General features: G+C 36.4%; 1 protein-coding gene across 1 annotated transcript; it reads right to left on the bottom strand.

Moving 5' to 3' along the window:
- Positions 1–324: 324 nt before the first annotated feature.
- Positions 325–4,210, bottom strand: LOC131041461 (uncharacterized). Its single transcript, XM_057974572.2, has 7 exons — positions 2,311–4,210; positions 1,626–1,825; positions 1,444–1,536; positions 1,202–1,302; positions 1,046–1,092; positions 845–918; positions 325–760 (listed from the first exon to the last, which is right to left on the bottom strand). Exons 1-7 carry the CDS (start codon positions 3,026–3,028, stop codon positions 542–544), a joined length of 1,452 nt encoding a protein of 483 aa, XP_057830555.2. The 5' UTR covers positions 3,029–4,210; the 3' UTR covers positions 325–541.
- Between the last annotated feature and the right edge of the window lie 20,758 nt (positions 4,211–24,968).

Here is a 24,968-nt window from a genome sequence, read left to right as displayed (position 1 = left end):
ATACTCTAATTCATTATTGGATCATCTCAACACCATCCATCTATTGTCTAGGAATTCAGAGAGAATCATGTTAAACATTACATTATCTTCATAACATATCATTAGCATGACATTAATATTTACAAATATGATTATACAATTGATTGTCAATATCTTCAATGTTATCAAAAATATTTCATTGAATCAAAAGATTTCGCATAAAAAAAATTACTAGCTTAATATATTCTCATCATTCCTTCATTTCAACGAGATTCCACACAAGAAGACCGATAGATCATTTCTGCAAACAAATTAAATTGCAAATATCATTATAACAAATACAAATTTAAATTAGAGCAATGATACTCTATAACAGTTATCTATCATTATAAATTAATTTATCCGTCCATACAAATGTCAGTAAAAAAATCCTGGTAAATATCACCAAATTCTTGTAAAAATTTTTGGCTTCGCTCATTCTGAATCGCCATTTTGTAATTTAACGAGGCTAGTAGAATTTTAATAGCCTTTTTGTCCTTAGAAATTGAATGGTCTTGTTTCTTCATCGAAACTCAATGTGGTCAATGTCCAAATCCTCCATAATTTGTAATCCGCTGAAAATATCATCAATTTCAGCTTTTGTTTCGATTTTGTTGCTATCTGTGGCCTTGGCGTCAGCGTTAGTGGGGAGAGTATCATTATTTCCATTATCATTGGCTGCCTCGCATTCTCTCTTTGTCGCTAAGGGCGCCGCCTTTACCACTTTTGTGGCTTTAATCACCTGACCCATTAAAACAAAACCTTGTTTAAGATAAAACGACAAACAAAATATGGAATTTTGAATCACAATTTATTAGTATCTCACCTTTTTGTCTTTCTCATCTTTGAAAATCATCATGTAATCTCCAACTTCCAGGCCATGCAATTTAACAAACTCCCCTGAAATAAACCATTCAATTTTACTGTGTGGATTGAAATCAAATGTCTCAAATCTTCAACTGTTTTTGTTTGAAAAGAGAACAAGAATGGTGGACTAGGGATTCAGAAAGGAAACTTCAATACTTACTTGTGTTTTCTAGAACATACATTCTGGTCTTGTTGTTAGGCCAAAATCTGCATCAGTAGAACAATGTTAATGAGTGATTTTCATAACCCATTTACGTTGGTTCAGAGGCACAAAAAGTATTGTTATGAAAGCATTCTGTGGTCAACAATTCAATACCTGTATCGTAGACGCCAAATGTTGGACGTATCAAAATCCTCCATTTCAATTATCATGCCGTCTTTTGCAGACAGCACTGGGAGGTTTGCTTCTGCTTCTTTCTGAAAATCAAAATTAGTTTAGTTTGAAACCATGTTGAAAGGATGCACAGTAAGCTCAAGATTGCAAAGAATGGTAATCCAATGGGCAGAAGATGAAAAAAGAAATTGAACTGAGATGTGTATTGTTTAATAATTGGGTACCTTGGGAAGCACCATCCTTCCAAGGGGGCTCACATCACTCTTTTTCAGTTCTTTTTGCAAGAGGAGTGTTAAAATCTTGTTGGAGTTATCAACCTGCTTCAAGGAAATACGACAGAGGGTAAGTTATAGCAACAAATTTTTCAGGATTGGAAGATTGTAAAAGGGAGAAGAGAAAAGCATACCTTCATGGGGATTGTGGTATGCTGAATCTTCTGCCGACTTGGAACACTGGTGTGAACTCTTTTTGGTTCTTTCTTAGAAGTTGAAACACTTGCCATCTTTGACTGCAGCTTCATCTTGGATTGCTTCATTTTGGAAATACCATGCCTGTGATTGCGAGCTGCCTTGGTAAGAACAATCAAGTTACTTGTCTCTGCTGCCTCTGGAATCATAACACAGCAATTTCAACTATCAAAAACAAACAACACAATATAATGTCTTCCATTTTACCTTTTCCTATCTGTCATATTTTACCAAAAATGAACTTGAATTTCAATTTGGGGAAGGTTGTTTCACTGCCATGGACTGTGGAAGCTCTAGAAGCGTTCTAAGCCAGATGGGTTTCTTCAAAATTTGCTCTGCTTAAGAATTCTAACAAATTGGGTGCGCTACCAGATGAGCAGAATCAGCCTAATAGAGGAACGAATTAAAAAAAAATGGAACTCCAAAATGGGAAAAGCGACTAGTTTAAAGTTTACACTACAGAGGAAATCGTTTGGTAATACATAGACATAATTGCTGTACTTACTCATACATTACTTCATTGAACAAAGATTAATGGACACAAAGAGATAAACCCCAATAAATAATCACTTCCTAAATTGATATGCTGCCAAAGACCACTTTATGAATGAGTTGCAGGCGTACCGGGGGTTGGATCAAATGCTCTCTGAAGTAGAGAAGCTGCGTGAATGACGTAGGAGGAGGAGAGGTATTGAGAAGTGGTAGGGCAGAGTAAAAAGGTGGATAAGGTGCCTTGATCTTTGATGAGGGCATCCATGGATTCTAAGATTTTGTCGGAGGCCTCTGATATTCCAATTCCTCCGAGCAGATTATCAACACAGAACTCCACCAAGACAGGATCGACAGTACCATTAAATAAGCCTGGAATAAACTCATACCCCAAGAACCTCACAATTCCCCTTATCCCTCCCCCCAAATCATTGACCCGCCATCTCACATAATTCATGTCCATCCAACTGAAAACCCTTCGGGTTTCAGACATGTCGACAAGAAACCCATTTAAGTTGAGCCACTCATGAGCAAGCTGGTCCAAGCTGCAAGAATTCTGCTGAATCTGCATATTTATACTGAGCCCTGGGTAGCCTACATGCAAAGTCTCTTCAACAGGGTGTATCCCCACTTCAGGAGGAAGTGCATTGGTATTAATGGAGGCATACTCTATCTTCTTGTCTGGAAGGTCAGTGACCAATTTCCCATTGTCCTCTATGTAGTCCGGGAACGGCTCATCTCTTATCCAGCCGTCCATCTCAGAAGAAATATCGGCAGAATTAGCGCTGCCGGAATTAATGAAAGAAGCATCAGATGCGTCTGCACAATTTGCTGCCCACGGAATATTTGACATTGTAATAAATGCCTTGGAATTATGCGTGACAAATGGCTGTCCAAGATTCTAAAAACCCTTACACCCAATTCCTCCGCCAATGGTGTAAAAGTGTCAACCCACTACTGACCGCCTTCTCCTCTGTTCTTCAGGTTTCCCCTTTTCCTTAAATTAAACCGGTGATCTGACACACCGCCCAAATATATAATCAAGAACAGAAATATGACCTAAAGTTACATGGAGTGCTAGAATCAAGATCAAGATCAAATCTAAGAGAAGTGATACATGTTCGGACAAACCCTAATTAAGGGTTTTCGCTATCAAGTTTTCTTGTAACCATCTACATAGCTCCAGATGCGTCTGTAAACCGACAGTCATCTTCTCCTCCCACATTTCTCTGAACATGGAAGTGGAAGTTAACTGCCATACATGTCCAGCTAAAATTGGGTTCCACTTAAGAATCGGAAATGCTGGCAGTTTGCATGCCGTACAAATCTAGCCCACCGCTTAGAACAATCTCAATGTTTCCGAGGAAGGATTTTGGTGGACCGTACAAGGGATCTGCTCGGAGCTAACTGAAGAAACAAGCTAATAAACAGCCTCGTATGCACCGTTTTTGTGATCAAGGATGACCCAGTAAAGGTGGTGATTGTCTGAGACTCTGAGTTTTAAAGATGATGATAAAACCGAAGGCACCCAATGGCAGCTCCTCTTAAAGATGATGACTCAGGAGCCTATTTGATGATGATTATCTTATTTGATGTATAAGATAATCCTTCTGCATGGGAATTATATTTACCATGTGATTGAATTAATACAGAGTTTTATTTCCATCAACTGAAATCTAGTCACCACCTGATGAATTGGCAAGCTTGAATCTCCCCAGAGGTACAAAATTCGAAAGAGGAGAAATCTTCTATCTGGGGTTCCACTAAAGATATCTTAGACCAATCTTACCCTCGAGTTTTCTTCAGCTTCCAGAAATCAACCCGAGCTGTCTGTTTGGAAATTTTCTTTGGCTTGTTGGGTTTACCACAAGACTATAAAAATGGTTTGAAAATTTCTAAATTAGATTTTAGCTGAATTTTTTCAGGTTTAGGCCTTTTTCACTTGAGTTTTCATCAGCTTCAAGGACTACTTTCAGGATTTCAAAAAATCTGTGTTAGAGGGGTTTATATATGCTGTTGTTTGAATTGGATATTCTTTGTATACGTTGACAGATAAGACAAATTCAGTTGCACTTACGGCAACATGAATTCTGTTACTCCAGAGGTTGCTTCGAAGAAAATTCACGCGAATTATGATTATTTCACTGCTTTTTAGCTTGCAGCCAAAGTCATAGGATTGGTTTTTTTGGAAACTCCACATTCGTTTTTAATATGTTTTTGGAGGGAAATATGTTAGTATGGGAAAGTTTTTTCAAAATTTTTTTATTAAAGGATTAAGAATAATTGGTGAGGGTGATAGTATGTTTTTTCATTATACTATTTATCAAGGTTCAAATGTTTGGAGCTATGATATAAGGGATTAGATTAGGATTGTGTCTTAGGTGATTTTGGCCTAATGGATATCTTTCAGTCTTTGGCTTTTGACCAAAGAGGTATCGACATAGGCTCGTTGTCTCATATAGAGAGCAAAATGCACTCATGGGCATATTGGAAAGCAAAATGAACTCATGGGTAATATAAAATCTCAAAGAGAAGTGTTAGTTTATTTAAAGGACTAAAACTATTTTTCATGAAGCTTGATAATTGAGCTCTTATTAATATGCCTAGTTTACACTAGTATTCATATATATTTTGAGAGTTAGTAATATGTGATGGGCACACACTTATACTAAGGAGGGGTGAGGACTAGGTAGCGAGTGGGGGTGCTAAATCAATATAAAACAATCTTCCAACTATTTAACTTTAAACAACTATTAATAATGGGTATGTGCAGGATCACGAGGAGCCAAAAAGTGGCGATATGAAAAAAAATGTCTTTTTCCATTTGCCAAAAAACACAAAAAATCCATGTTGACTTTTTGCTTGGCTTGGATGTCAGTACATGTAGCCATGGAAAAAGCCAAAGCATAACAGATACGAATATGAGTACGAGTACTAGAATACGACTATGAGGAAAAGATTACGAGAATATTCTTTTAGGGTTAGGGTTTATTTTAGCCAACTTTGTATGTTGCCCTAAAAATTGCACGTTATAAGTGGCTGGAATGTAAAAGGCATTGTAATGGTGTTGTACAGTTTTATTGGATAATAAGAAAAGATTGGACGGCTATGTTTTGTGGATTTAGCCCATCTTTGTTGAACCATGTTAAATCTCTATGTTATTTGTGTTGTGTATTTTTCTTCATCTTTGTTAATTCGTATCTGCATATAACTATTAATTTGTGTTTGCTCTGGATCTGCCTAAAACCTAACACTTTTATGTTCTCTCATGGTGTGTTGATGGTTGAAGGTTCTACAATCAGGAGATCCACTAATGTAGTCAATTTGGTGTTTTTTGTGTGAGCAAGGAGGATTGGTGAAGGCGCTTCATCAAAGTCTCTAGAAGGGTTGGGTCCCAAACCCTTGCAATGTTCCACTTTTGCTCGAATTGATGTAATAAGGGGGGAAATATTGGCATATTACATTAATATAGGTTATTTTGTATTAAATAATAAATTAGTTATTTTGGGAGTTAATCCCATAAGGGAGTTTTGACAGTTATTTGGGAAAATAATGGTTTTATATAGCCAATGCAATCAATGTAAGATCGATCTGATTGTATCCAGATTCTTGATCAATACAAATATCAAATCTTTTAATGCTCTCTCACATCCACTCTAAGTTTCAATTCTTCAAAACTTGGAATCCATTTTCCATATACTTGTGTCTCTTTGTCATTCATTTTTTTGTGCTTACAATTGTTGAGTCAGATCAATGAAAATGAAGAGCGTTATAACTACCATTCAGGTTTTATGGTGATAATGTCTTTATTTTGAATTCATTGAAGAAATTATAGTAATGATCCATCTTCATTTGGAAACAAAAATTGTTGGCAATATGTTGGACTTGGTTAAGTGTTGTCATTGATGCCAACAATGTATCTCGGTTGGACCTATCCCAGTTAGTCTTGGTGATCATCTTGGTTTTGGCTATGATTCTGATCCGGTATGATTAGATCTCTAGAATCAATTTTCGATCCTTACTCTGGATGGTTATATGATTTCTATGTTTTGTTGTTCATGATTTGGTGCTTTGGTTGTTATCACTTTTGGTATTTACCAGTACCGGCTAGCTTCTAGCCTTCCCGGTTAGCTTTATCGGTAAGTGATATTTAGTGTTTTGGTTAGACGATCTTGGTCCAGCTTATGGAATCAATTTCTATCATGTTGAAGGTGCTTCTTGATCATATCTCGTGTACTTGGTGACTTTGCATTGGCTGGCGTGTTGTTATGGTGGTCCTGTTTGGATCCGGTTAGACTTTCTGTGTTACTTCACTAAGGGTTTCTATCGGTTCGTGAAGCATGTTGGATTTTGGTCTTAGTAGAATTTCTGATGGATGGAATTGGTTGGTTACTTGATTTAGGTCCATGCTATGTAATGTAAATCATAATATTGGTCTGGTGATAGGGTATGTGCACCAAGTTGTGGTACCAAAAGGGGGTCTTAAGATGCCACTTTTTCTGAAATCAGCAAAGTCTGAACTTCAACAAAAAATTGAAGATAGTTACACTCCAAATTTGAAGATGCAATAAGAACAAGAGTCAGATTTCTTCGAGTCTACTTTCTAAACTACTAATTTTATTTGAAAATGGTGGAGATTAAGGGCTTTAAAAAGGGGGGCCACAAAAAGTGGTCTTGTTTTTATGCAAAAAACATAACATAGAGTCTGTTGTGGCCTCCCTAAATATTAACTTTTTTTTTTAATTTTTAAAATTGCTTTGGTGAGAAATTAGCTAACACCTTGTAGTTTATGCCAGATTTTTCAGCTAATTTTTTAATGAGTATATGATTTTTTACTAATTTTCGAAGTGGACACATCCTGAAAAACAAAAATTTGAGCGTGCTCCCCCCTAAAATATTTGATAACTAATCAAAAAAAATAAAATTTAAAATTGTGTATAATGGAGTCTAGTTTCTAAAAATGTAAGTTTCTTCAAAATCCGATGAACGTGTAAAAAACTATACCCAAAATAGTGCATGTTGGTTTTTGACAAAAAATGGACACACTAAAAAAAGAAATTATAGATGAAAGACTTGATGAAATCAAAATGTGAAAAAAAGTACATGTTTGGATAGCTAAGAGAGATATTGAGGTTTCTATGGTGTTTTTTTTAGTTTCATTGAAACAAGTGCAAACCTGGTGGAGAGCACGACCAAAAATATGTGAAAATTTTTAATCTTTTGATAAAAACACGTCTCAAGCCTGAAATGGTTGTCCAACCCTTTGGGTTGGATGCCCAAGTACAATCCAACCCAAAGGGTTGGTGGTTTCCAATCTAAACCATTTGGAGAGCACCAAATATGGCGCTTGCCAAATGCAAACTTTTGATTTTTCACATTTGGCGCTCACCAAATGTGAAAAGTCATTTGTTTGCATTTGGCGAGCACCAAATTTGGCGCACGCCAAATGTTTTGCATTGTCCAAAGTGAAGGTTTTTTGAGTGTGTAGATTTTCCAATCTGGGCATAATTTATATCCACCCTCAAAGGAGAATATATACATGAAATATAACATTTAAGTATACTTTAAGTTATATTTCATGTATATATTGGCAAGATGTTTGAGAGTGGTTTCAACTCTTTAGGACTTATAATGTAGATTCTAGTTTTAAGAGGATCATATAAAATTTCAGACTTAGTCAAATTTCAGTAATCAACATGCTCCTATTAGCATTCTTCAACTATGTATCTCACTCTCTTTATCATCCCCAAACTCTGGACCTATCTCTATCCCTCTCTTGTCTCTCTCACTTCTCTCTCCCCTCTCTAGGTAAACCCAACTTATCTACCTTTCATGCCTTCCTTAACCCCATATCCATCCTTGACTCCCTCCCTCTCTCTTCTTCTCTCTCATTCTTATTATTTCACTCCCCTCCCTCTCCATTCTCTTGGTCACTACTTATCCCTTCTATCTTCTCTCTCCCCATATCTAGGTCTCTTCCTCCCTCCCTATTCACCTCACTACCTCTCCCTCCCTATATTATTACCCACCTCTCTCTCCCCCTCTAGGTATCTCACCTAATTAATTGTCTACCCTCTAGTTCTCTCCCCCCATCTTTATATTTCTCTCCCTCTCCCTTACCCCTATCCATTTATGAACTCTACCCCTCTATTCTCTCTCTCCAAACCTATCTATCTCCTCATTCATTAGGTCTCTGAATCCCTCCACGTCTACCTCTTCATCCATCCCCTCTTAGTCATCTCTTTTCTCTTCTATCTATTCCCTCTCTCCATTGTCTAGGTTGTCACCTCTCCCTCCTACTCTCTCTACCTCCCTCTCTCAAATTTTTAGGTTTCTCTCTCATTCCCTCTCCACCTCTATACTTATCCATTAATGTCTCATTGGGCTAGTGCAAGATCATGGGGGACCAAAAAGTGGCGATGTAAAAAAAATAGCCTTCTCCACTTGCCTAAAAATGTGAAAATTCGTGTTGACTTTTTGCTTGGCCTGGGTATCAGTACACCTTGGCATGGTAATTACCTAAGCAAATTGGATATCGGATAAAATCGGATATCCGGTTTTTATTTGTAATTCTAAAATAAAATATATATTGTATAATATATAATGTAATATAATATATTACATATTATATTATATTATATATTATATAACACATAATATATAATATAATATTAGATTATAAAATATTATAAATTATATTATATTTATTATATAATATAATAATATATTATATTATATATATTATATAATATTATATTATAGGGTATGTGCAGGATCATGGTGTGCCAAAACAGGCCCTTAAGTGGCAATGAAATTTCAGAAAATCAGAGTTATGCAACTTGACATGAAAATTTGAATAAGGTGTGAACATTATTTTTAAAATATGTAAGAAGAGAATATATAGAAAATTGAATGTAGTTTCTAAGCTACTAGTTGTTTTTTGGAAAAAAAAAATCCTATTTGATGAAAATTTCAAATTTCAATGCAGTGGTACTAAAATTTCAGGAAAAAATAAGTACACGTATGTCTGACCACCCTAATCACAATCAAATCATAATATTTTTTTATAATATTTATAATATAAGTATTAGACTCATGTTCGGATGTGACACATATTTGTTTTTAATTTTTTATAAAGTAAATAATTATTTATGAATTTTTTACTACAACTTTTCAGAAATTCAGAAACTCCTATGTCTGACCACCTTAACTTGGTCAAAACTTTATGAATTTTTATTTTTTTTTATTTTTCCCTATAGTAGACGAAGCATAGGATGTGATGCATGTTTCGGATTCAAAAAATGTTATACCGTTTGAAAGTTATGAGTGTTTTTCAATCAGTATATCAATTAGAACTATTGTCAGAATTCAATTAGAAAATAAATAATAATAATTTATTAAAGTCGAAATAAGACAAGCCTTATATTGTTGGAAAGTTGGGAACGTCCTTAAAAAACCCTTTTCTTTTTATCAATTTTGGCTACAAAAAAAGTCGTCAGCCACTAGTGTAAAGTATGGAAAATCAAGGAATACTAAAAAACACGTTTTTTCAGTTGACTTTCCAAGCTTGTCACTTCCAAGCCAAATACCAAAGCATTCCCGAGCCAAAATTTGAAATTTGAAAATTTGACTACAAAAATCGGATATCTGATTTTAATCAGTAAATTCTCTAACTAGATTTGTTTATTAATATATTAATAAATAAATAAATTAGTATATGATATTAGGGAGAGGGAGAGGGAGAGGGGGGAGTGAGAGAGAGAGAGAGAGAGAGAGAGAGAGAGATGGAGAGAGATGGAGAGAGAGAGAGAGATTAGGGGAGAGATTAGGGGAGAGAGAGAGAGAGAGAGAAGGAGAGGGAGAGAGAGATTAGGGGAGAGAGAGAGAGAGAGAGATTAGGGCAGAAGGGGGGAGAGAGAGAGAGATTAAGACACCATAGGACCCAGAGCGACCCAATATGGTGTCATAACGGGTTGTATGACATCCTAGGGGTCATAAGGGTTCATGGGACACCATATGACCCCTAAGGACAACATACGACCCCTTATGATAGCATATGGTGTCATTAGGGGTCATATGGTGTCCATAGGCATCATATGGTGTCCTAGGACACCATATGACCCCTTAAGATACCAAATTGTGTGTTATGGATCATATGTTGTCCTAAGGGGTTGTAAGACACCATATGACCCAGAGCAACCCAATATGGTGTCATTAGGGGTCATATGGTGTCCTAAGGGGTCATATAATGTCTTAAAGGGGTCATATGACATAATATGACCCATAACGACCAAATATGGTGTCTTAAGGGGTCATATGGTGTCCTAAGGGGTCGTAGGACAGCATATGACCCCTATGGACACCATAGGACCCCTTATGACACCATATGGTGTTGTAAGGGGTCAAATGGTGTCATAAGGGGTCATATGGTGTCCTAAGAGGTCGTAGGACACAATATAACCCAGGCTTAGGACATAATATAACCCAAAGCGACCCAATATGGTGTCATAACGGGTAGTATGGTGTCCCAAGACACCATACGACCCCTATAGACACCATAGGACCCCTTAAGACACCAAATCATGTCGTTAGGGGTCATATGATGTCCTAAGGGGTCATATGGTGTCCCATGAACCCTTATGACCTCTTAGAACACCATATGACCCCTGATGACACCATATTAGGTCGCTTTGGGTCATATTGTGTCCTAAGGGGTCATATTGTGTCCTATGACCCCTTAGGACACCATATGGCTCCTAACAACATGATTTGGTGTCTTAAGGGGTCCTATGGTGTCATAAGGGGTCCTATGGTGTCGTTAGGGGTTATATGGTGTCTTGGGACACCATATGACCCCTAATGACACCATATCGAGTTGCTTTGGGTCATATTGTGTCCTAAGGGGTCGTAAGATACAATGTGACCCCTTAGGACATATATGACCCAAAGGGCCCAATATGGTGTCATTAGGGTCATATGGTGTCCTAAGAGATCATAACGGTTCATGGAACACCATATAACCCCTTAGGACACCATATGACCCCTATCGACACAATTTGGTGTCTTAAGGGGTCCTATGGTGTCCCAATACACCATATGACCCCTATGGACACCATATGACCCCTAACGACACCATAGGACCCCTTAAGACACCAAATCATGTCGTTAGGGGTCATATGGTGTCCTAAGGGGTCGTAGGACACAATATGACCCCTTAGGACATAATATAACCCAAAACGACCCAATATGGTGTCATTAGGGTCATATGGTGTCCTAAGATGTCATAAGGGTTCATGGGACACCATATGACCCCTAACGACATGATTTGGTGTTTTAAGGGGTCATATGGTGTCGTTAGGGGTCATATGGTGTCTTGGGACACTATATGACCCCTAATGAAACCATATTGGGTTGCTTTGGGTCTTATTGTGTCCTAAGGGGTCATATTGTGTCCTACGACCCCTTAGGACACCATATGGCCCCTAATGACATGATTTAGTGTCTTAAGGGGTCCTATGGTGTCGTTAGGGGTCATATGGTGTCCACAGGGGTCATATGGTGTCTTGGGACACCATAGGACCCCTTAAGACACCAAATTGTGTCATTAGGGGTCATATGGTGTCCAAAGGGGTTATATGGTGTCCCATGAACCCTTATGACCTCTTAGGACACCATATGACTCCTAATGACACCATATTGGGTCTCTTTGGGTCAAATTGTGTCCTAAGGGGTCATATTGTGTCTTACGACCCCTTAGGACACAATATGACCCAAAGTGACCCAATATGGTGTCATTAGGGGTCATATGGTGTCTCAAGACACCATATGACCCCTATGGACACCATATGACCCCTAATGACACCATAGGACCCCTTAAGACACCAAATCATGTTGTTAGGGGTCATATGGTGTCCTAAGGGGTCATAGGATACAATATGACCCTTTAGAACACAATATGACCCAAAGCGACCCAATATGGTGTCATTAGGGGTCATATGGTGTCCTAAGAGGTCATAAGGGTTCATGGGACACCATATGACCCCTAACAACATGATTTGGTGTTTTAAGGGGTCCTATGGTGTCCATAGGGGTCATATGGTTTCTTGGGACACCATATGACCCGTTATGACACCATATTGGATCGCTTTGGGTCATATTGTGTCCTAAGGGGTCATATTGTGTCCTACAACCCCTTACAACACCATACGGTGTCATAATGGGTCCTATAGTGTTCATAGGGGTCATATGGTGTCCTACAACCCCTTAGGACACCACATGACCCCTTAAGACACCATATTTGGTCGGTATGGGTCATATTGTGTCCTAGTGGGTCATATTGTGTCATATGACCCCTTTAAGACATCATATGATCCCTTAGGACACCATATGACCCCTAATGACACCATATTGGGTCGCTTTGGGTCATATGGTGTCTTACGACCCCTTAGGACAACATATGACCCATAACAACACAATTTGGTGTCTTAAGGGGTCATATGGTGTCCTAGGATACCATATGATGCCTATGGACACCATATGACTCCTAATGACACCATATGGTGTCATAAGGTGTCGTATGTTGTCCTTAGGGGTCATATGGTGTCCTAAGAAGTCATAAGGGTTCATGGGACACCATATGACCCTCTCTCTCTCTCTCTCTCCTCCTCTCTCTCCTCCTCTCTCTCTAAATATGACTAATAAAATCGGATATTGGATTTCTGCCATTGCCATTAATGTGGCAATTTAGTAAATAAAAGGTGGCAACAAGAAAATTTTTGGGGACAACAAATTTATACATTAAAATCGGATATCCGATAAAATCAGATATCCGATTTTAGTAAAGAAAAAAAAGCCTTGTGGTCCAGTTTGTGGATTTCAACAGCCCACAGTTTGCATATTCTATTTTCTATCGAGGATCGTGGGTTTTCAGATAGGTAGAGACAAATTTGTGCTTTTGGGAGATTCTTAAAGCGAAAACTTACATTGTCAATCATGTAGAAGCATATGTGTGGAGGGAAATGGGGAGTAGTAGTCGTCGGAAGTCTAAATGCAAAAGAAAACTTTCAAATGACCAAATTCAAGTGTATAGAGAAAGAGATAGAGAATGTCATAGGAGGAGAAGACAAGGTATGTTAAATATTTCTAATGTTACTTCAAGTGAAGAGGAAATTGAATTTGAAAATGTGCCACAAGTTATTGAAAATGAAAATGTAGATTTTGAAAGTGAAAATATTGAAAATGTTGAAAATGTTGAAAGTGATAATGAAAATGCTCAGCATGTGGAAAATTTTGACATAGGAGGTGAAAATGTGGAAAAATTTAACATTGAAGGTGGAATTGCTCAGCCAAGTGAACCATATGTAACATCTAATTACTTTAGAAATGAAGACCCTCTCATGGATGAAAGACAAATTCCAAATCCAAGACCTTCAAGAACCCCAAAATGGTTATTTGAAATCGATGAGAACATTAGTGCGAATCTTGAAGGCAAGAGGTCAACAAGAACCGCTTGGTTGTGGGCTGCACAACTTTTCAACCAAAATTTTAGCAATAAGATATTGACCGAGCAATGCCAACTCTTTGTTCAATTGCTAAAGATGATAAAGATGAGACCATTGCTAAACAAATTGAAGATTCGTATGAACAAGAAGATGGAGAGAAATTCTATTATTGCCAAAAATCTATTTGATGCTCTCAATTCTATTGGAAATAATATTAAAGAAAGAGATAAGAGAGTTGCTCGAAGAGTGATTACAACCTCCTTAGTAAGCCATCAATTAAGGAAGGCTCATCAAATGAGACAAACTTGTGTTGATTTTAACATAAACTGTAAAACTTTGGATAGAGCACTTGCACGAAGACAAAGACTTGACGATCCACTTCAACAAGATACATGGGCATTTGGTGGGAGGCTTCCATGTGTTGATAGAAAGTTGACTGACAATGTGAAGGAGGAGATTCAACAATTTTGGCACTCTAGTTCTAAAGTGTCACCCAATGTAAATGATATTTTAAAATTAAGAATCGACAACTGAGACCGCACACCACATCCCAAACATTTCTTGGAATCAAGCCAAACAATGTTGTACAAAATTTTTTGTGAATTACATCCAACTTTGCAAATATCACAAAGGGACTTTAAATCTTTGAAACCATTTTATTATGTTCCTCTTAAGATTCACAATACTTGTTGTTGCAAGTACCATGTGGAGTTTTCAATGTACCATGAACCTTTAGGTCATATTCGTTCTAGGATACATACTAATGAGATGTTGCAGGAGTGTGGTGCAATGATATTTCCGAGATCATAAAGAGACTTGCAAGATTTATTTTTATGCCCTAGAGATGATGGCTGCTATTTCTATGGAAATGATTGTTTGAATGAGAAGTGCTCTGAATGTGGTGGGTTGTCAAATTTTGTTTCATGTTTTCATGAGGGCAGCGAACACGAGTTTGGAAAGAATGAGTTGAGAAAAAAAGATACGAGACAATGAAATATACTTTGAAGAGTGGAGGTGAAGGTTCTAGATGCGAATTAGTCTCAAGAGAAGTGAGTATTACTGATTTTATTTTGGATTTTAATGAAAATCTTTTCTACAAGTATGCAAGGCACACCCATAGGTCTCAGTGGTTGGATCAACAATTTAGGATGTGTAAGAACTCTTTCCCGATTGGCACTATTGTATCGGTGGTTGATTTTGCAGAGAACTATACATTGCAACCACAAAATGATGTACAGTCTTAGTACTACAATTAAGTCCAGATTGCTATTTTTGTTCACATTACATATAGACATGCTCCTGATAGTACAGAAGAGGACAAGAAGATAATCAGGGAGTATCATTTTTATATGAGTGATGATAGATCACACTCCTTCGAGTATGTGCAACATTCTTTCAAGATTTTTTTTGAGTTCTTGCATGAGAAATATATTGCAATTGACCGACATATAATATGGTCAGATAACTGTACGGGTCAATTCAAGAATGCCCGTATGTTTTATTGGTTGAGTAGAATGCATGTAGAGAGGCGTATACCTCATATTTGGTGTTTTTTTTAGGTAGGGCATGGGAAGGGACAACATGATGGAGTGGGTGCATGTTTGAAGAGAGCTCTAGTTAAGGAGCAATTGAGGATTTCGGGTGCAAATTTCTCTAATGCATGTTCTATTGTTGATTGGTGTAGTTTAGCATTGTCACATGGAGGTACTCTTGATTCAGTAGTGAGAAGATTCTTTTGGTTGGTTGAGGAGCGAACAATGGGAGATAGATTGGATTGTCAAACAATTAAAGATTCTTCAAAGATGCATTCATTTCTCAGCTCAGATGCAAGTACATGGACCATTTGGACACGAACGTTGGCTTGTTTTTGTCAGAGTTGTGTTCGGTGTGATTGGATCAGTGTGATTCAAGTGAGTGGGTTGATACGTGGGTTCCCCTCTATCTAACTCCTTTATCTCAAACAATATCCTTATCAAATGATGGCATGGAAAGTTCACTTGAGTATGATTGTCTATCAGATCTTGCACAGCTAGGACATGTTTTTGTAGTTGTCGCACCACAAGGGAATGAAGAGAGATCAAAATATTGGTTGGCACGATGTGTACAAGGAAAACAAAAGCTAACACAACCAGTGACAAATGATGATGGGTTCACATATCCTACAGGTTCAGTTGTTGTTGTGGGAACTTGGTTGTGATCATACATGATTAGAAAGAATGACATACCTGCATTTGAAGACTATGAGAGACACAAAACCATTATAATGTATTCACACCTTATTATAGCTACAAATGTCAAGTTGTTGAAGCATCAAGCAAAACTGAAGACCAAAGAGCTATGGACAATGACTACTGCTGATCATGAAGCAATATTGGATACTCTTAAGCAAAGAGATGACCCTTCAGGCACACTTGAGTAGTAGGTCTTTAATGGTGCCTTATTTTTTTTATCATGCATTTCATTTCAAACAATGATCATTAAACCTTAATGATCAAGTTTGTTACGTGTATATTAAGGATGTGTTGAAAATGCAGGTCTATTGATGAACGTTTTTTTTTGGCAGCAAGATTTTTCAATGCACATAGTGGGTACACGATATAATTAGAAGGGACATATTTTTGCAACAAGACTTATTATCATGCATTTGATGAGCTTTACAATTTTTGTTATTAGAGAACACTATCTGACAATTTTGTGGTATATAATCCGACCTTTTCATTTATTATCATGCATTTCAGTTGAAGTGATTATCATGAAGCCTTTATGTTCATCCATGCATTTTATGTGTAGACTAACAATTCTTAAAAATACAGGTTCATGCTAGATCATTCGCCGTTGACAAGACCCTCTCTTGGTGATGGTACATATTCCTTTGTGCATTAATGAGATAAAATTTTGTACATAGACATTAAGTCAAGTGAATGTATTGCTATTTATAAATGACCATATCTACCATCGTCTTCAACCATGTAGAGAAATGCAGTGAGAAGGGCTTTAATCAACATGCGTCTTTCTTCAAAGTTATGCTTGTATACTTTGCAGAGAAACTGGTAAGTTTCGTAATTATACAATCTTGTGCATCTTAAAAATGTTTCAAATGATCTCTTTATAATTTGCCAAACTAATTTGTATTAAGTGTTATAATTTTTTTCTTGTAGCACATTCATTCCGCATAAAAAGGTTACTTATTTTGGTCTTCATTTATATGAAGGCATTGTTGTACGTAAGCTTTTCTCTTAGGACATGAGGATGTCTGATGCAGATGAAGTGGGATGTTGTATTTGTCTATGGATGTGAATTGATGTAACATTGTTATGATGATATACAATGTCCATGAGCAAATTAGTTTAGTTATATTGATGATAATGTCCATGTATCTATACATGAGCACATTGGTGTAGTTGTATTGATAATGAAAAAAAAATCATGTTTGCATATCCCTTCATGGATGTCACATCCAAGTGTAATGGTAATTATGTGTATACAATACATGGAAATATTGATGATCATTATGTGTCTACAGTGTAATGCTTGTTTATATATAATTTTAGCACTTAGGGCGCTCAAGGGACGACGCCGGTAGGGTATGACCCCAAGCGTTTGATCGAGTGGGGGGGCAAAACAGGAGCATGCATAGGGTAATAATGCCTAACTGGACATGTCGGAGCCGACGGTTCTTCATCACGACGAGAAGAACGAGAAATTGGCTACGCAACAACATTCGATTGAGTGAGACTGACGATTTTTTCGCCAACTGAAAAATTGCTGCCCTAATAAAACCGTAGGGCAACTTGAAAAACCGAGATATATTTTTGTATGGACCCCTCTCGTGGCCCCGTAGGTTCAAACAAACTATTCGTAGGTGCCATGGATTCTGAGTTAGGGCCCATCAAAGTTTGACAATTTTGAGCACTTAGGGCACTCAAAGGATGACGTCGGTAGGGTATGACCCCGAGCATTTGATCGAGTGGGGGGGGGGAATAGGAGCATGCATAGGGTAATAATGCCTAACTGGACATGTCAGATTTGACGGTTCATCATCGCAATGAGAAGAACGAGAAATTGGCCACGCGACAACATTCGATTGAGTGAGACTGACGATTTTTTCACCAACCGAAAAATTGCTTCTCTAATAAAACCGTAGGGAAAATTGAAAAATCGAGATAGGCTTTTGTAGGGAAACCTCTCATGGCCCCGTAGGTTCAAACAGATCATTTGCAGGTGCCACAAATTCTGAGTTAGGGCCCATCAAAGTTTGACAATTTTGAGCACTTAGGGCGCTCAAGGGACGACGCCAGTAGGGTATGACCCCGAGCGTTCGACCGAGTGGGCGGTAAAATAGGAGAATGCATAGGGTAATAATTCCTAACTGGACATGTCAGAGCTGACGGTTCATCATCGCGATGAGAAAAACGAGAAATTGGCCATGCGACAACATTCGATTGAGTGAGACTGACGATTTTTCACCAACCAAAAAATTGCTGCCCTAATAAAACCATAGGGCAACTTGAAAAACTGAGATATATTTTTGTAGGGACCCCTCTTGTGGCCCCATAGGTTCAAACGGATCGTTCGCAGGTGCCACAGATTATGAGTTAGGGCCCGTCAAAGTTTGACAATTTTGAGCACTTGGGGCGCTTAAGGGACAACGTTGGTAGGGTATGACCCCAAGCGTTCGATCAAGTGGGGGGTGCAAAATAGGAGCATGCATAGGGAAATAATGCCTAACTGGACATGTCAGAGCTGACGGTTCGTCATCATGACGAGAAGAATGAGAAATTGGCCACGCGACAACATTCGATTGAGTGCGACTGACGATTTTTTTGCCAACCAAAAAATTGTTGCCCTAATAAAACCGTAGGGAAACTTGAAAAACCGAGATAGGCTTTTGTAGGGAAACCTCTCATGGCCTGTAGATTCAAACGGATCATTCGCAGGTGCCACGGATTCTGAGTTAGGGCCCGTCAAAGTTTGACAATTTTGAGCACTTAGGGTGCTCAAGGGATGACATTGGTAGGGTATGACCCCGAGCGTTCGACCGAGTGGGGGGGAAAATAGGAGCATGCATAGGGTAATAATGCCTAACTGGACATGTCGAAGCTAATGGTTCATCATCGTGATGAGAAGAACGAGAAATTGGCCACGCGACAACATTCGATTGAGTGAGACTGATGATTTTTTGCCAACCAAAAAATTGTTGCCCTAATAAAACCGTAGGGCAAATTGAAAAATTGAGATAGGATTTTGTAGGGACCCCTCTCATGGCCCTATAGGTTCAAATGGATTGTTTGCATGTGCCACAGATTTTGAGTTAGGGCCCATCAAAGTTTGACAATTTTGAGCACTTAGGGCGCTCAAGGGACGACGCCGGTAGGGTATGACCCTGAGCATTCGACCAAGTGGGGGGGAAAAATAGGAGCATGCATAGGGTAATAATGCCTAATTGGACATGTTGGAACCGACGGTTCATCATCGCGATGAGATGAATGAGAAATTGGCCACTCGACAATATTCGATTGAGTGAGACTAACAATTTTTTCGCCAGCTGAAAAATTGCTGCCCTAATAAAACTCCGAGTGTTTGACCAAGTGGGGGGAAAAATAGGACCATGCATAGGGTAATAATGAATTGTATCAAGTATTGTTCATTAAATGAATTGTATTGTATTGTTCATTAAATTAATTGTATTGTTCATGAATTGTATTGTTCATTGAATGAATTGTATTGTATTGTTGATTAAATGAATTGTATTGAATGAATTATACTGTTCATTATACAAACAACACTTACAATGAAATGAAATGAATTGTATTGTTCATTAAATAACCATTATTAACCATTGTTAATTATTGGAATGAAGATTAAAGATTTCCATGATAATACCACGCACAAATGAGCAACTTCTGTATATATAAAAATGTCAAATTTACAAATGTATGTCCATACACAAATATGGCATAAACGCCAAATGAAACAAAATGTATGTCTAAATACGTGAATGTATGTCCATATACAAAATATATATGCCAACTAGACATGTAAGCATCCCAAAACTATCTATAACATCCTAAGCTACTGATGGATCATCAAAATCAATCCTCTTCGCCACACTGCTCGGCTCAGAAGGATCCTGCACAAGAAAAACAAACCACGATTAATATTAGTTATATTATATAATTCACATTTAAAAAGTTAACATAAAAATGAACTATAATTGAACTATTCATGTTTACCTTATCTCCATGTTTTCTCTTCAGCTTTGTAGGACTCTTGATGTATGTCTTTGGTAGAGGAGGTATGTTTTGAATATTTTCATACACAACCTACATATGTTCAGAAACATGACATTGATACAAGTTAGCATATAATTGTCACTGGTAATAACAAATTATATCTACTAATCAAAAAATAAAATAAACACACATCTACTCGAAGCATCTCTTCTTCTTCTTCAGGTATACTGGGTGTAATCATCAAGGATGTGAAGCCAAGAATTCTCTGTATATATACACAACAAGTATATGAAACTATCAATCTATGTCTAGACATGTATAATCACTATAAGTTATTTAAACTATTCATTCAATCATATTTGCATTCAATTACCTTTCCCTTGTCTCCAACTGCACTACCAGATCCTAAATCACACTGCCCCGCACTCATGTTGCTTGTGCCCTACAAGAGTAAAATAAGATATACATGCAAGTTACTACATAATCTAATTAATACCAATATAAATGATGAGCATGTATGTACAATAAAATACAAATGACTAGGTGCAATAATATATGTACCGTCCAGCTATCAAGGCCAAATGAAATGGCCGACAAGGTGCCCTCCTGAATCTGTCTCAACTCATCCTCGGTCATCAACTGTTAAATAGACCATGTAAATAAAAATTAGTACTTAATATTATCTAGATTATAAATATTTTATTAAAATATAACATGAACTGTGAAAATACAAATCTTACCACTACATCATCAATGTATGATGACGGTGCCTCCTCGCCTCTAGCATGTGAGGACTCCCCAGGGTATCCTCTAGTATGTGTAATAATATCTGGTGCATCATGCATCTCATGCACCTCATAATCTGCACTGTCCACAGGAGGATCAATGGGTTGTCCAACTGGACCCAAGCATACATGCCCACACATGACACAACTATGGGGCACATATATGTGTGGAGCCGAGGATGACATTTCAACGCCACTGGCTGCATCGCTACCATCAAGAATAGGCTGAGCTACTGACACAGCCTGAGAAACCAAAAGGCTACTCAAAGAATGAATAGCTGATATGGTCCGTGAAGCCACCTCACAAATGATATCAGGATGTTGTACTACAAGTGGGGGATCAACAGGAGGAGGGGGGACATATGGGTCGTGGACTACTCTGACTGCCCCAGGTCTATTTTGGGGCATACCTAAACCTACACCCTGGAAAGGTTGGATGTCAAGGTAGTTCGCATGTTTGCATAAAACAAACTCAGCATACAATTTTTTTTATGAAATAGAAGGGGATATCAAGATTGTTGTTGGGTGGTTTGTAGAAAACCATCCACCAACGATCCCAAAAAATTTTCACAATCCCATCATTTGTGCACCATTTAATAGAAAGTTTTATTTTTTTGGGATCTACGGGCTGACCAGTGCGAGGATTGACAAACAATGAGGCGATTTAGGCTTTGGATATCTTGAGATCCTTGATATCCTTATACGACAAGCCATCTGCATATTTTTCCCTCATACAATCTTGCCACAAAAGGGCGACATTGTGCTCCTCTGTCATGGTTTCCATACTCTTTATGATTGACGTGAGAGGATCAAACATTGGGTTTAGATGAGGGATCCTACGATATACTTCTACAATCCCCCTCAATTCATTCAAATTTTGTGCAATCAAATCCTGAATTGAGGGGGGGTTTGGCAAATGAGGGTTTGGTTGTTGTAGTTGTGGTTGGTCAGTGTTTTCATTGTTATCCCCCATTTTTAACCTAATTGAATGTAAACAATTAAATTTAGTTAACAAATTTAAACAATTAGGTATTTTATTTTGAAAAACTTAGTTTTCATGAAAAAAACCATATTTTCAATGAAAAATCAAATAAACATTAACAAAAAATACAAAAAATAAATGAAAATGATTGAAAATGATAAAATTCTTACCTTTCAATCTATTTTTTAGCAATTTTTTGCCAAAACATCGGATATCGGATTTTGATAAAATTGCGCAGCTCGTGAGTTAAAAATGACTCACAGACTGTCACTGTTGAAATATATTTGTCTCAGAAAATCGGATATCTAATAAATTATTGGATATCTGATTTTTATACTTAAATTATTTTAAAATAACATATATAATATAATAATATATTATATAATACGTATTGTATTCTATTATAAAATATCATTATATTATTATATATATTATAATTATAATATATAATATTATATTATATTATATGTTAAATAATACATATTATATAATATATAATATTATATTATAATATTATAATATAATATAATAATATATTATATAATATATTGTTATATTATATAATATATTATTATATTATATTATAATATATTGTTATATTATATAATATATTATTATATTATATTATAATATATTATTATATTATAATATAATATAATATATAATATAATAATATATTATATAATATGTATTATATAATATATTATATTATAATACGTATTATATTATATATATTATATAATATAATAATATATTATATATTATATAATATATAATATGTAATATATAATATATTTTTTAAATTAAAATTACAAATAAAAATTGGATATCCGATTTTATCAGATATTCGATTTGCATAGGTAATTACCAAGCCAAGGTGTACTGACACCCAGGCCAAGCAAAAAGTCAACACGGATTTTCACGTTTTTAGGCGAGTGAAGAAGGCTATTTTTTCACATCGCCACTTTTTGGCCCCCCTTGATCCTGCACTAACCCTATAATATAATAATATATTATATAATACATATATATAATTATATTTTATAATATAATGGGTTAGTGCAGGATCATGGGGGGCCAAAAAGGGGCAATGTGAAAAAAATAGCCTTCTCCACTTGCCTAAAAATGCGAAAATCCATGTTGACTTTTTGCTTGGCCTGGGTGTCAGTACACCTTGGCATGGTAATTACCTATGCAAATCGGATATCCGATTTTTATTTGTAATTTTAAATTAAAAAATATATTATATAATATATAATGTAATATTATATATTACATATTATATAATATATATAATGTAATAATATATTATATAATTATATAATATATTAAATATATTATATAATACGTATTATATAATATATAATATAATATAATATTATATTATATTATACATTATATAATATATAATATATAATATAATATAATATAATATATATAATGTATTATATAATTATATAATATAATATATATTATATAATTATATAATATATTAAATATATTATAGAATTGGGGTTCACCCCATAGCATGACGCTAAAGTCACAAGCCCCAGAATGGGGAGTTCAATGGTTCGAGTCTCTTGCAGGCCTTCATGCTGGTGGCGGACGATGGGTGACAGGTTGTACTCCCCGCACGAGCTCATGGGCATTGTTGCCAGGTGCCATGACTTAGCCTAGATGTAGGCTAGCGATGTGATTTGGAGGTCATTGATATGGAGCGATAAGGAGTTGATGCAGAGCGATAAGGAGTTGTTGTGGAGTGATAAGGAGCTAGTTGTGGAGCGATAAGGAGTTTGTTATGGAGAGATAAGGAGAGGGAGATATAAGGTGTTTGGAGAGATAAGGAGGGAGGCATAAGGAGCCTTGTGGAGAGATAAGGAGATATGGAGAGATAAGGAGCGGGAGATATAAGGAGTATTGTGGAGAGATAAGGAGCGGGAGATATAAGGAGTATTGTGGATATAAAGGACCGATATGCTGCATGAGACCCCAGTGGTTCATAGCTCCAATCAAAAGTGACTATATTGTAGGGGCGAGACCCCATATTGTCTTAAGTTAGTGGAATGCTGCAGAGCAGCTGAAATTGTAATACCTGTTAACGATAAAAAACAAAATTATATAATTATATAATATATTATATTATACATATTATATAATACATATTATATAATATATTATTATATTATATTATATATTATATAATATAAAATTATATAATATAATATAATACAATACGTATTATATAATTTATTATTATATTATATATGTTATTTTAAAATAATTTAAGTATAAAAATCGGATATCCGAATTTCTGAGACAAATATATTTCGATAATGACAACCCGTGAGTCATTTTTAACTCACGGGCTATGCAATTTTATAAAAATCCGATATCCGGTGTACCTAATATCTAGTGTTTTGGCCAAAAATTGCTAAAAAATAGATTGAAAGGTAAGAATTTTATTGTTTTCAATCATTTTCATTCATTTTTTGTATTTTTTGTTAATGTTTATTTGATTTTTCATTGAAAATATGGTTTTTTCATGAAAACTAGGGTTTTTTAAAATCAAATGCCAAATTGTTTAAATTTGTTAACTAAATTCAATTGTTTACATTCAATTAGGTTAAAAATGGGGGATAACAATGAAAACATTGATCAACCACAACTGCAACAACAAAACCCTCCTTTGCCAAACCCTCCCTCAATTCAGGATTTGATTGAACAAAATTTGAATGAATTGAAGGGGGCAGATGTATATCGTAGGATCCCTCGTCTAAACCCAATGTTTGATCCTCTCACATCGATCATAAAGAGCATGGAAACCATGACTGAGGAGCACAATGTTGCCCTTTTGTGGTGAGATTCTATGAGGGAAAAATATGCAAATGGCTTGTTGTATAAGTATATCGAGGATCTTGAGATATCCAAAGCTGCTATCGCCTCATTGTTTGTGAATCCTTGCACTAGTCAACCCATAGATCCCCCAAAAATGAAACTTTCTATTAAATGGTACACAAATGATGGTATTGTGAAAAGAATTTGGGATCGTTGGTGGATGGTTTTTGACAAACCACCCAACAACAATCTTGATGTCCCCTTCTATTTCATAAAAAAATGTATGCTGAGTTTGTTTTATGCAAACATGTTAACTACTTTGACATCCAACCTTTCTAGGGTGTAGGTTTAGGTATGCCCCAAAATAGACCTAGGGCAGTCAGAGTAGTCTAGGGTCCATATGTCCCCCCTCCTCCTGTTGATCCCCCACCTATAGTGCAGCATCCTGATATCATTT

Source organism: Cryptomeria japonica, chromosome 11 (genome assembly GCF_030272615.1).
Source record: "Cryptomeria japonica chromosome 11, Sugi_1.0, whole genome shotgun sequence".
Taxonomy (NCBI): Eukaryota; Viridiplantae; Streptophyta; class Pinopsida; order Cupressales; family Cupressaceae; genus Cryptomeria; species Cryptomeria japonica.
This window is presented reverse-complemented; position numbering and strand designations above follow the sequence as displayed.